General features: G+C 42.7%; 1 protein-coding gene across 1 annotated transcript in view; it reads right to left on the reverse strand.

Annotated features, from left to right (window-relative positions):
• Window positions 1-13,114, reverse strand: part of GSG1 (germ cell associated 1) — a 54,688-nt gene that overhangs the window by 10,022 nt on the left and 31,552 nt on the right. The window contains exon 5 of the mRNA XM_063427408.1: window positions 8,300-8,452. Within this exon, the coding sequence (XP_063283478.1) occupies window positions 8,300-8,452 (153 nt within the window). The remainder of the gene's footprint in view (window positions 1-8,299; window positions 8,453-13,114) is intronic.

Consider the following 13,114-nt stretch of genomic DNA (forward strand, 5'->3'; position numbering starts at 1 on the left):
GCTGCTAGTGAGTGAGCTTGTGTGTGTGTCTCTGCTAGTGAGTGAACTTGTGTGTATGTGTGTCTGCTAGTGAGTGAGCCTGTGTGTGTGTGTGTGTGTGCTAGTGAGTGAGCTTGTGTGTGTGCCTGCTAGTGAGTGAGCTTGTGTGTGTGTGTGTGTGTGTGCCTGCTAGTGAGTGAGCTTGTGTGTGAATGTGTGTCTGCTAGTGAGTGAGCTTGTGTGTGTGTGCCTGCTAGTGAGTGGACTTGTGTGTGTGTGTGTGTGTGCCTGCTACTGAGTGAGCTTGTGTGTGAATATGTGCCTGCTAGTGAGTGAGCTTGTGTGTGAATATGTGCCTGCTAGTGAGTGAGCTTGTGTGTGTGTGCAGGGCCAGACTTAGGGGTGTCAGAGCTGTGCGGCTGCATAGGGTGCCATGGCAACAGGTCACCCAGGCAAGTCACCCAAGCAATGAGGATTAGAGTGGGGTGCACCTGTTCCATCACAACTAGTTGACACCTGTGGTACAGCCTTACTGATAATGCAAGCGTCAAATAAACAGAGCAGGCTCGCTTTACTACCTGACTCCTAAGGAAATGTTCACCAATTAGATTGTGGGCTGCAGGTAGCAGTGTCACACGACAACGCATTTACTTCCTGCTCTTTACTGCCCACGCTGGTGAACCAGAGATGGAGGGGAGGATGCCTGGAGCAGAATCAGAGTCTCATGGACAGAGATGAAAGAAGGCCTCGAGAAGGAAGATGATTCAGGTTGGAGAAAATCTGATGTGGAGAAGAATAAGGGATAGTTCATAAGAGGGTAATCTGTAATGAAGGGGTGACATCTTAGGGAACAAAGAATAGGTAGGGACCAGGTTGACGACCCATAGGCTAGAGTATGGGTCGTCAACCTGGTCCCTACCGCCCACTAGTGGGTGTTTTAGGATTCCAGGTGGGCGGTAGGGGGTTCGACGGCACAACAAGCTGAATCCTCCTTCCATCGAGAGAGTAGGCGGGCGCGAGTGCACAAACGCGCATGAACGCGTACATACGTGCGTGAACTTGTGAGAATAAGAGAATGTGTGCACGCGAACAAGAGAATGCATGCATGCGCGCGCGCCAACACAAGTGATTGTAACACGTGGGAAGAGGAAGAGGAGTGGGAGCTGATGCACGATAGCAGGGACAGACAGAAGCAGAGCAGAGCACTTGTAAAATAGGAGAAAGAAAATTTATAAGCAGGAGAAGGAGAGAATTGTTGTTGGCTACTAATAATAAGTGGGCTAATTAGCTCAGCCTTACTTTTGGACATTGCCATAAGGAAAGTAAAAGAAAAGCATTTAAAAAAGGAGATAAAAAGGAAAAGATAAAAAAAAAATAAAAAAAAGGGAAGAAAAATAGAAAAAAGGGGATAAAATAAAGGAGGAGAGAAAGCAGTGTTTAGAGTGGTTTTGGCAAGTTAAGTTTTGTTATCTTATAAAATAAAAGAAAGAAAGAAGGAAAATAAGTAAAGGAAGAAGGAGAGACTCGGAAAAAGAGACCCCTGATATATTGATATAATATATAGAAGGTAAAGAAGAAGAAGGCAGGAAAAGTAGCAAAAAAAAAGGATAATTTCTTTTTCTGGTGACAGGTAATAAAAATTGGCAGCTAATACAGCCTTGTTTTGGGTGTTTGTAATAAAAGGGAAAAGGAGAGGGGGGAAGCACTGTGTGGAGTGCAGATCAAAACGTGGTAAGAGTAAAAGTAGGTGTTAAATTGTGCAACAAATTTAGAACCCACGTCTGAAAAAAAAGAAATATGCTCGTGGCTTTTTACCAGAGTATCTGAAGACACTTGCGCTAAAAAGTTTGAATAACTGCAGCACTGGTGGGCGGTAAGGAGATTTTACCATCAAGAAAGATGCGTTAGTGGGCGGTAAGTATGAAAAGGTTAACTACCCCTGGGCTAGAGTGTGGGTTTCTTTGAAAGTTACATACATAGTTACATAGCTGAAAAGAGACTTGCGTCCATCAAGTTCAGCCTTCCTCACATATGTTTTTTGCTGTTGATCCAAAAGAAGGCAAAAAAAAACCCAGTTTGAAGTACTTCCAATTTTGCAACAAGCTATGAAAAAAATTCCTTCTTGACCCCAGAATGGCAGTCAGATTTATCCTTGGATCAAGCAGTTATTACCCTACATTGAAAGATTATATCCTTGAATATTCTGTTTTTGCAAGTATGCATCTAGTAGCTGTTTGAACATCTGTATGGACTCTGATAAAACCACTTCTTCAGGCAGAGAATTCCACATCCTGATTGTTCTTACAGTAAAAAAACCTTTCCTTTGCCTTAGATGAAATCTTCTTTCTTCTAGTCTAAACGCATGACCTCGTGTCCTATGTAAAGTCCGGTTTGTGAATAGATTTCCACACAATGGTTTGTATTGGCCTCGAATATATTTGTATTATGAGTTAAGGTAATATTAATAATCTTAAGTGCTTGGGAAGAAACTTGATCTGAGAAGAAAGTTATAAGTAAAAGGGAGATCTGAGAAGGAAATGGAAGAGCAATTTAATTAACAAATATATTTAACGAATATTTAAAGATAAGATGAATTGTTTCTTGTGTCTTGAAACTGTCAAAAATTCACAAATTATCAAGAATAGGAAGTTTAAATTGGCAGGAGATATTGGATGAGGGGTGTGGCCAGAGAGGGGTGCTGTGAATATTTTTCGCACAAAGCACCTAAAAGTCTAAGGCCTGCACTGTGTGTGTGTGTGCATGCTAATGAGTGAGCTTGCGTGTGTGTGTGTGTGTGTATGTGTGTCTGCTAGTGAGTGAGCTTTTGTGTATATGTGTGTCTGCTAGTGAGTGATCTTTTGTGTGTGTTTGTGCCTGCTAATGAGTGACCTTGTGTGTGTGTCTGCTAGTGAGTGAGCTTGTGTGTGTGCGTGTGTGCCTGCTAGTGAGTGAGCTTGGCTGTGTGCGCTAGTGAGTGAGCTTGTGTGTGCGCTAGTGAGTGAGCTTGTGTGTGTGTCTGCTAGTGAGTGAGCTTGTGTGTGTGCCTGCTAGTGAGTGAGATTGTGTGTGTGTGTGCACCTGCCAGTGAGTAAGCTTGTGTGTGTGTGCCTGCTAGTGATTGAGCTTGTGTGTATGTAGCTGCTAGTGAGTGAGCTTGTATGTGTTGTGTCAGTGAGCTTGTCTGTAGTGAGCATGTGTGTGTATCAGTGAGCTTGTCTGTAGTGAGCGCGTGTGTGTGTGTGTGTGTGTGTGTGTAAGTGATCTTGTCTGTTGGAAGCATGTGTGTCTGTCAGTTAGCTTTTCTGTAGGGAGCATGTGTGTGTCAGTGAGCTTTTCTATGGTGAGCATGTGTGCGTCAGTGAGCTTTTCTGTAGTAAGCATGTGTGTGTCAGTGAGCTTGTTTGTGGTGAGCATGTGTGTGTCAGTGAGTTTGTCTGTAGTGAGCATGTGTCTATCAGTAAGCTTCTCTGTAGGGAACATGAGTTTGTCAATGAGCTTTTCTTTAGTGAGAATGTTTGTGTCAGTGAGCTTTTCTGCAGGGAGCATGCATGTATCAACAAACTTTTCTGTAGGGAGCATGTGTACCAGTGAGATTTTGTGTATGGAGCATGTGTGTGTGACAGTGAGCTTGTCTGTAGTAAGCTTGTGCGTGACAGAGTTTGTCTGTACTACGTTTGTGTGTATACCAATAAGCTTGTATATGTGTGTCAGTGAGATTGTCTGTCAGGGAGTCAATTGTGTGTGCATCTGTGAGCTTGTATTTTTATTTCAATGAGCTTGTGTGTGTCAGTGAGATTGTCTGTGCCTGCATGTGAGTATGCTTACTGTAAAATAAATGTTTTACTCTGAAAGGACCAATATTTTATATTAGAAAAATAAATATATATTTATGATATATATGTGTGTGTGTGTGTGTGTATGTTTTTATATATTATTTAATCATCTGGGGTGGCAAGACATAGCCTTACATATTACATGTGACAATACATGGCGCAATGACTTATGGGGCTGGCATAGATTTTTTTTTCCAGGGCTGACTCGTATCCCCAGTCCGGCCCTGCCTACAGAAAATACCCAGGACACATCCCTTATAAATAAATAGTCTGCTCCAGTCGAATTAATCTACAGGAAAGTTGTCAAGTCAGCCATCCGTAAATTGCCAATTTCAGTAATAGAAAACCTGAATCTCTTGAAAAAAAGAAAGAAAATCAACTGTTTTGCACTCATGCAAATTTAAAAGCCGACAATTTCCCCCTATTTGTTTCAGTCAATTTCACGTGTGATTTGTCTGAGTTAATAACCAATGTAAAAAAAATACAGGCAATCTAGTTACATTTTTGTATTTCAAATCAACTGTAACATTCATAGCCGTGCCTAAATGCCCGAGGTGTCCGTCAATACTGCCAGAGTTCGAATTATTTACTTTAACCCCTTTAGGGCCAATAACATAATCACAACTGGCATTTTAACAAGAAATATTCCTAACCCGGGCCCTTAAAGCCATTATGTAAATAGTACAATAAAAATAAAAATATATTAACCGCCTAGATGCATTCATACATCAGGATAATGCTGAAATGAATTGTTAATTAACCACATGTATCTACTGCGTGCTTCATTATATTTCATCTCAGCTGACACCTGCAGGGGTACTCTCATATGCCATCTCATACCATAGTTATTATCATTATTATCATCATGATTTATTTATATTGCGCCAACACATTCTGCAGCGCTGGAATAAAAAATTGGCAATGACAGACAAACTCATAAAATACATTATGAGAGCCCTGCTTGTAATATTGCAATCTAAGGGGAGTTAAAAAGAAATGCACAGATTAGGTAATGATTACATTAATAATACAATGAATGAGAGCTACATACATATTTTTAAATATTGAGCTAGCGGCATTGGCAAGGGTGCAAGAAATTTCCACACTTGCCTTCAGTGCTCTGTTTTTCACTACTACTGTGAGTAAGAGACTTGTAGAGGACTTGACTGGAACTTTTGAACTTTTTGACTTTTTGAGCAAGTTTTTACCAGTTTATGTGTATAATCTAACTTATTGTGATATATAGAGGTTAACATACTACTATTAATTCACAGTGTTAAGTTGCTGATTTTGCACATTTATTTGATTGCCTACTGCAAGGCTATCACATATAGCGCTGACACTTATTTTTATGAATCATTTTTAGATAAAGACTTTTAAGGAACTTTATTTGTGTATAGCTGCTAGACCATATTATTATTATTCTAAGCTATTTTATATTAATACGTTTGCGCTCTCCGGTTCCATTTTACAGTTCGTATGTATACTTAGTCTGTGTCACTCGTTCAGGAGTGTGTTTCCACCAAATGCCGCTATCGAGTGTCCGATTATAGTTCCATGCACTCGACAACCAAAGATGGCTGCCACCACCTGTTCGCACAACGACGGCCACCCAGCTAACCACTTAGAACGTTGCGGTTAAACATAAGTCAGGGTTGTTAATGGGCTATACACTCCTGTTCTAAGTGGTCCAACTGTTCGGTAACAGAAAAGAATAAGTGCAATCCGTTCGATAAGCCCACTAAACCGAACCATAACAGGGAAAAGGCACAAACAAAACCTCAAAACCTTTCCACAGTCCTGAAACAAGGTCTAATACATGGGCCAAATCCTGGGGTAAGTGGCTGGCAAGCAGGCCCCTCAAAGAACCAGTGGAGAGGTTACTTTTATCACAGCTGTCTTATTGACAGCCACTAGATGTACTTCCTCTACAATGACCGAGTTTGACTCATCCATGAGGATTTTGAGCATCAATAAATGAAGCTTATAGGGAAGAAATACATTGGAAGTGCACATGCATCTTGTTTCCAATGCTCTGCTATGAGGAGGATTGAAGGGACGCCGCCAGGTTGATTCGACAAGAAGTCAAGCCAGGATGACGTCAAGGCAGGAGGCCAGGCCGATCCCAGGTGGGTGGAAAAGATGCACTGCAACCTGGCATCACAATCAATAGGAGCCAACAGGAGCAAGCACTGAAAAGCATAATGGCAATAAAGTTTATGGCCGTGTGAGGTGACAAGGTTAACCATCACTTTGCTCATACACTGATATCACTGCCAGGTCTCCAGCCTGACGATGCCTGAGTGAGGCTTGCCCAGCTGTTTTTTTATCCTGATCATTACCATCATCAAAATTACAGAACACAGCTATCAGTGTCACAAACATCCCAGAGACGAGATGGGTAGGGAAGGAGGAGGGAAGCTATCTAAGTGCCTGTTATCTGCGTACCGGTATGATACAATTTAATAGGCATTTACATAACATTCTATTAATAGGCATTATGTTCTTCCCCGATAAGGATTATATGAGGACAGTATGGCTAGAATTAACAAGAAAAGTGCTGTAAAATGTTATATGACGACATTTATTTGCCCCGTCATGTTGAAAAACTGTGTAGAATGTTCGAACATGTGGAGATTTTCTGGCTGAGGAGCAGGGTGCACTATTTTTCATTCATTTTCCATTTGAAATTATGAGCCCCTAAGAATTTTTTTTTTTTTTGGGGTTAAAAATCTTGAATCTCTTACTTAAAGGTAACATCCATTTCTATTAAGTATTAACTCTCTTTGTGTTCTATTAAAATAACTGAGATAAACTGAACAATAGATTTTCAAAATGAGAGTCTCAATGCAATATATTACAAATAAATCATTTTCTTTTTTATTAACACTGGTGAGGGATATAATGGAGTTGAGTGAAATACCTCATCACTTTTCCAATTTGTTAAACCTCTTAGGTTTCCCTTCCAGCATCTAAATATGAGATTAGAGCAATACAAAATTCTATCCTGCCTTACAGAGAACCGTGTACAAATACCTCCCATTTCCCATCCTATATATGCTTCTAGCTGCAGCTGAAACCAGGTCCGTTGCTGTGCATGTCCCATATATCATGTTTGAACATGTGACTGCCATTTCTGACATCGGGCATAAGCAGCATGGATTAAAAGAGACATTTCTTAGAAGGGATCAGTGAAGAATGATGTAAGATGGTTATCTATAGGGCTTTAATTTCCAGTACTCCTAAATCAGGAGTAGGCAAAATCCGTCACTCCAGATGTTGTGGACTACATCTCCCATGATGCCTTGACAACATTATGGATGTAAAAAATTTAGAACACTGTACCATTATTTGACCAGTGTTCTCCTATCACTGTATCACTGATATAATACATGTAATACAGTCATGTGGTATATATGTCCTATAACCAGCATGGCTGTAGCACTGTGAGTATGATCACCATATTACACAGGTTGTGTCGAGAACTGGTCACAGCACTGTTAAATATCAGCAATGCACATTCAGGGTTATTCACTAAAACACCAACTGTCTGTGAATTTCTGAATATCTAATTTAAGACCAAAATCTTTCCAGTTCGGCTACTTGGGCCCTTGTATGTAGTCAAACCACTCTAGAACTTCTACCAGCTCTTCTGAGCTAAACAGGGCAGAGCACAGCCGATTATTCTCAGATAATGAGTTAAGGCCTACGCTGCTGAGCTTAACTCAAACATAGAATGTCTAGCTCTCTCCTAGAAGTAGTGAAGGCAGGAAGCGTCGCCGAGCAAACCCCAGGTGAGAAGCCAAACCATTCTAAAACGGTTTGACTACTTATAACAGAAAGGCACCAGGTCACTCCTGGCACCATCCACTATAGTGCAATTGGAGTGTTCCTTTGGATAAAAAGGATTTGCAAACCCCTACTTTCAGGCTGTCCAGATTTGTTAACTTAAAGAGTCACTCTAAGCACCAAAACCACTACTGATTGTTACACTTCCGGTGCAAGGGGATTAATTTTACCCAAAACTTGCATGTTGCATGCATGCAATCCATGGAAAGTGCTCTCTCTCCTACCAAGAGAGGGAGAAGAGTCAAGGACTGCACATGTGCAGACCACAGCTCTGCTTATCAGTGCACAATAAAACAGAGAAATGGTCTACATGTAAACTGATAGCAGCTGTGGAATTATGGCTATCAGTTCACAGAGCAGCTGAACTCAAGTGATGGATGGAACTGCTTTGACACAAAAAAAGAATAAATAACTATTTAAAACCCAAATGGAACTGCTTTTAGAGATACACTCCTGCTATCAGAAGTTTATGGTAAAATAGTCTATTCCTGAGCTCTAAGGGGTCTATCTGCACTAAACAGTGCATCGAAGGAAACTTTAAAGTTTAAAACTTTTTCTATCTTTTATATTTTTAATTTCAATTTTAAAATGCATTACCTATATATAATGCATTATGCTTTCCCTTTTGAAATGCTTACCTGAGAGTACAGAAGATACAGCAGCAAATGCATTGAGCTTCAGCCCACAGACAGGATTTCCAGTATAAAATATTTCTAGAAGAAGCAGTCCAAAGCTAATTACAAGCAGAGAGATGTAAGCCAGTTCAGATCCCAAAGAGAGCCAAAGAATCCCTATAAAATTAAACAGAATAATAAGAAAACACTCTATCTTTTAGCAAATTCATGTAGAAAAACATAAGCTACAAAAATCAAGCTGTGACAAAAGTTGATGTTTTTGTTATATTTGTTGTGGCCTCAAGTCTTGCCAAATTTAAAATGTAGTATGTTTGGAAGTTTACAGAATGATACCAAACAGTTTTTCTGCTGGAAGGACATTTAGAACTACTATCTCTCAGTTATTTTTGGTTGGGAAATTGAGATAGGGGACACAGAAGAGATGTGTAAATGTGGCATGAATGCACGTTGGACAGAATGCCAGCCTGTAGGCCAGCCCCAAACCCATGTAAAGAGGACTGCTGGTGTACTCTCTGCATGGTTTTAAAGCACATAGCACAGAGCGAGCAGATGTAAGATACCAAGGAACCAACCTGGGAGGTGGGGCCTGACCCCAAAATTGGGACTGCTGGGGCCTGGGAGGCCCATGATTTGGAAATTGACTGGATGTGGAAAAATAAAGGTGAGATCCACTGATCCGCAGCAATATAGACAACAGTGGTGGCAGGGGGGGACTGAGAACCCTCAGGGCCCCCGGGCAAAATAAATCCAGGGCCCCCTTACAGGCCCCACCCATACACCACAGCAAGCGCCACCCATGTCCCGCCTCCAGCCACACCCAACACAATCTTTAGACACAAGGAACAAAAGTGCAATAATCCCTTCAAGGCCCCAGTAGAGACTACAATTGAGGGCTAATGAGCCATGAAGGGGGGTCTTTCTAGCAGAGGCTATCTCAGTGTCCTTTAGAGAGTGTGTTAGAAAGAATACCCTCCAGGTCCCATTAGAGACTACAATGGAGTCTAATGGGGCCTGGAGGGGGGTCTCTCCAACACTCTGGTTCCTATTCACAATATAGCAACACAACATAGCTCGCTGATACCTAGGCCAAGTTGGCTCCTCTTACCTTAATTACTGTTGCTGGCTGGCAGTCTGTGGGCTTGCTGGAAGGCTGTGGGCTTACTGGCTGCGGCTGGCAGGCTGTGGCTTGCTGGCTGCGGCTGGCAGGCTGGCAGGCTGTGGCTTGCTGGCTTTAAGCCTAACTGGTGGCCTGTGGGCTGGCTGGCTGGCTACTGGCCAGCCTGTGGGCTGGCTGGCTTGCTGGCTACTGGGGCACTCGTAGATTATTTAAAGAAATAATCCATGCACAATAACCACTACTGCTCTGTGTAGTCGTTATAGTGCCAGGAGGGCCGGGCCCCCCTCCTAGAGTAAGTAGTCAAACCGTTTAAGAACAGTTTGACAACTTACCTGGGGTCTGCTGGGATATGAGGCTGTAGTAGGGTATAGGAGCAGTGGCGCAATGTGTAAGGGGTGCAGTATGTGTGTGAAAGGTTCAGTGTGTGTGAGGGGGTGTAGTGTGTGAATGTGTAGGGTGTGTGGGGCAATGTGTGTACGAGGGGGCTGTGTATGTGTGTGGCAATGTTAGTATGGGGGCTGTGTGTGTATGGGTGGGCAGTGTATGTGTGTGTGTGTGAGGCAATGTGTGTAAATGTGTATGGTCTGTGGGGCAGTGTGTGTGTGTGTATAGGGGGCAGTGTGTGAATGTGTATGGTGTGTGGGGGCAGTGTGTTTATTGGGCTAGAGTTCACTCTCACCACTGCGACCACCAGGAATACCTGGTGGTCACAGTGTTGAGAGTGAACTCTAGCCCGTAGCTCCAGGGCTAGAGTTTACTCTCGCAAGAGCCGTAACGTTGCCGTGGTAACCGCGGCAATGATCTGTGCTCGCGCAAGAAGGACCCAGAGGAGCTGCAGGCTGAGCTCCCGGGTCCTCTCTTCCTCCCTCCCCTGCCCGCACGGTGCCTGCGGACAGGGAAGGGGGCAATTGCCCTCCTCTTACTCCCCCCTCCCCCTCCTCTTACTCCCCCCTCCCCCTCTTCTTACCCCCCCTCCCCCTCTTCTTACCCCCTCCCTCTCTTCTTACCTCCCTCCCTCTCTTCTTACCCCCCTCCCTCTCTCTTTTAACCCCCCCTCTCTCTTTTAACCCCCCCTCTCCCTTTTAACCCCCCTCCCTCTCTCTTTTAACCCCCCTCCCTCTCTCTTTTAACCCCCCCTCCCTCTCTCTTTTAACCCCCCCTCCCTCTCTCTTTTAGCCCCCCTCCCTCTCTCTTTTACCCCCCTCTCTCTCTTTTAACCCCCCTCCTCTCTCTTTTAACCCCCCCTCCCCCTCTCAACCCCCCCCTCCCTCTCTCAACTCCCCCTCCCTCTCTCAACTCCCCCTCCCTCTCTCAACCCCCCCTCCCTCTCTCTTTTAACCCCCCCTCTCTCTTTTAACCCCCTCTCTCTTTTAACCCCCACCTTCCCTCTCTCTTTTAAACCCCCCTCTCTCTTTTACCCCCCTCTCTCTTTTACCCCCCCTCTCTCTTTTACCCCCTCTCTCATTTACCCCCCCTCTATTTTAACCCCCCTCCCTCTCTCTTTTAACCCCCCTCCCTCTCTCTTTTAACCCCCCCTCTCTTTTAACCCCCACCTTCCCTCTCTTTTAACCCCCCCTCTCTCTTTTAACACCCCCCCCCTCCCTCTCTCTTTTAACACCCCCCCTCCCTCTCTCTTTTAACCCCCCTCTCTCTCTCTCTTTTAACCCCCCTCTCTCTCTCTCTTTTAACCCCCCCTCCCTCTCTCTTTTTACCCCCTCCCCTGTAGCGTGGACGAGCAGCTTTCCGGTCCGCGGCCGGAGTGATAGGAAGGTGCACACTGAGTGTGCACCTTCCTGTCAGTCCGGCCGGGTACAGGAAACAGAAACTCCTGTTCCGCGCGGAACAGAAGTTTCTGTTTCCTGTGCCCGGCCGGACTGACAGGAAGGTGCACACTCAGTGTGCACCTTCCTATCACTCCGGCCGGGCACCGTGGACCGGAAAGCCGCTCGGCCACGCTACAGGGGAGGTGAGAAGCTGCAGCCGCCTGAGCGCGCTCAGGCGGCTGCAGCATTTAAAGGGGCGGCCGGGCCCCCTGATGGCGGGCCCCCCTCCCGGCCGGGCCCTCGGACCATGTCCGAAGTGCCCGACCGGTCAGTCCGCCCCTGAGTGGTGGAATAATTAAAGAAGGAAAAGTAAGACATTCAGTTTTAGAAAATGGGAAGACATCGAGTTAGAGATAGAAAAGAGGCATGATCCACAATTATTAATATTAAAATGGTGCCACACAGGAGGACATATTTCTAAAGCTTTTTTTTTCTCTATTTTTTCAAGACAATTGCAACACTGATTATTTTTAACACTACTACTTTAGTCTTAATTTAAAAAAAAAATGTAATCTGCTGCCTGCTCACCAGAAATGACTGTGAATTGATGGTAAATAGTTCCTATTCTTTTTGCTTGATACTAGCACACAATAGGGACCACTGTTTCCCTGCTTCAACTACTTCTAACCAAGAAACATACACAGTTTTTTCCACTCATCATAAATGAGTTCATGGACACATTTTTCTTCAGTGAAAACACATTTTTTGTGTGTATTAATATTGCTGACAGCCATATGGAGAACTTCACTTTTGTTCTGGAACTGTCTCAGTTCAGACAGACATTGCAAAGATTCGTATGTCCTTGTCAAAATCTGGCATAGTTATAATAAGCAATCCCTATTGTGAGCGTAAATAACTCTGCTCTGTTTTCTCTCCCTCTTTTCTAGATGTTTTATATTTTTGGGTGCGTATAGTAGACATCAATGCAATAACATAGTATTATGCCATTAGAAATATCTAAATGTGTAAATAGTATATATACTTCGTGTTTGTTCTACAGTTTCATTTATATAAATGGTTATTAGTTAGTCATAAAGTCACCTAAAATGTGCAAGTGATTTCTCTAAACTCTCGCTTGGCTTCATAGTCACACTGCAAAAATTTAATTGTTCCACAAAGTGCATAGCGCACCACACAGCCCTGCTAGTCAAACCATAACCAGTAATGGGCATTGATAGGTAGGTACATACATTTATTATATTCCTTTACTTAATATTTTTTTCATTTCACATATGTAATTTTAAACACTTTCAAAATATTTATTTACCTTATTTGTAGGTACATAAAGAACTATTACTGGGGTTGGTAAAAAAACAAACAAAAAAAAAAATATATATATATATATATATTTATAGAATATAGAATTTAGACACTGTAATTGGATCTGTTGCACACTGCTAAAGTACGTGAGGATCCCTAGTATGCAACAACTGGACAAGAGCCATATTGTGGCTTTAAGGTGCATGAAGATGAAGATATCCCTAGGTAAAGCATATAACCAAAGCAATATTTGTGATAGTTTCCGTTATAAAGACTCATATATAAAATGAAAAACGTCAGTTCTGCTCATCATACTTTACATATTATATCTATACATATGAAAATTATTATTACATAGCAACAATGAAACGTGTTCAGAATTGCTCCCTAAACTGTGGTTTGTTGTTAAAGCAAACTGATTTGACATTTTAGCCAATATGACCAAACTGAAAAAATAGCTGTTTCACAGGCATTTTTTAATTCAGCTATTTTGGCCTAAAATCTGAAATTCACTTTCAATACATTTTAAACTCCTGATACCTTATGCTGTGTCACTTATATAGGCCTTGATTTAATATGTTTTCCAAATTATTCAGTACTGTTAGAAAAGCTTTCCAC

Source organism: Pelobates fuscus, chromosome 7 (genome assembly GCF_036172605.1).
Source record: "Pelobates fuscus isolate aPelFus1 chromosome 7, aPelFus1.pri, whole genome shotgun sequence".
NCBI lineage: Eukaryota > Metazoa > Chordata > Amphibia > Anura > Pelobatidae > Pelobates > Pelobates fuscus.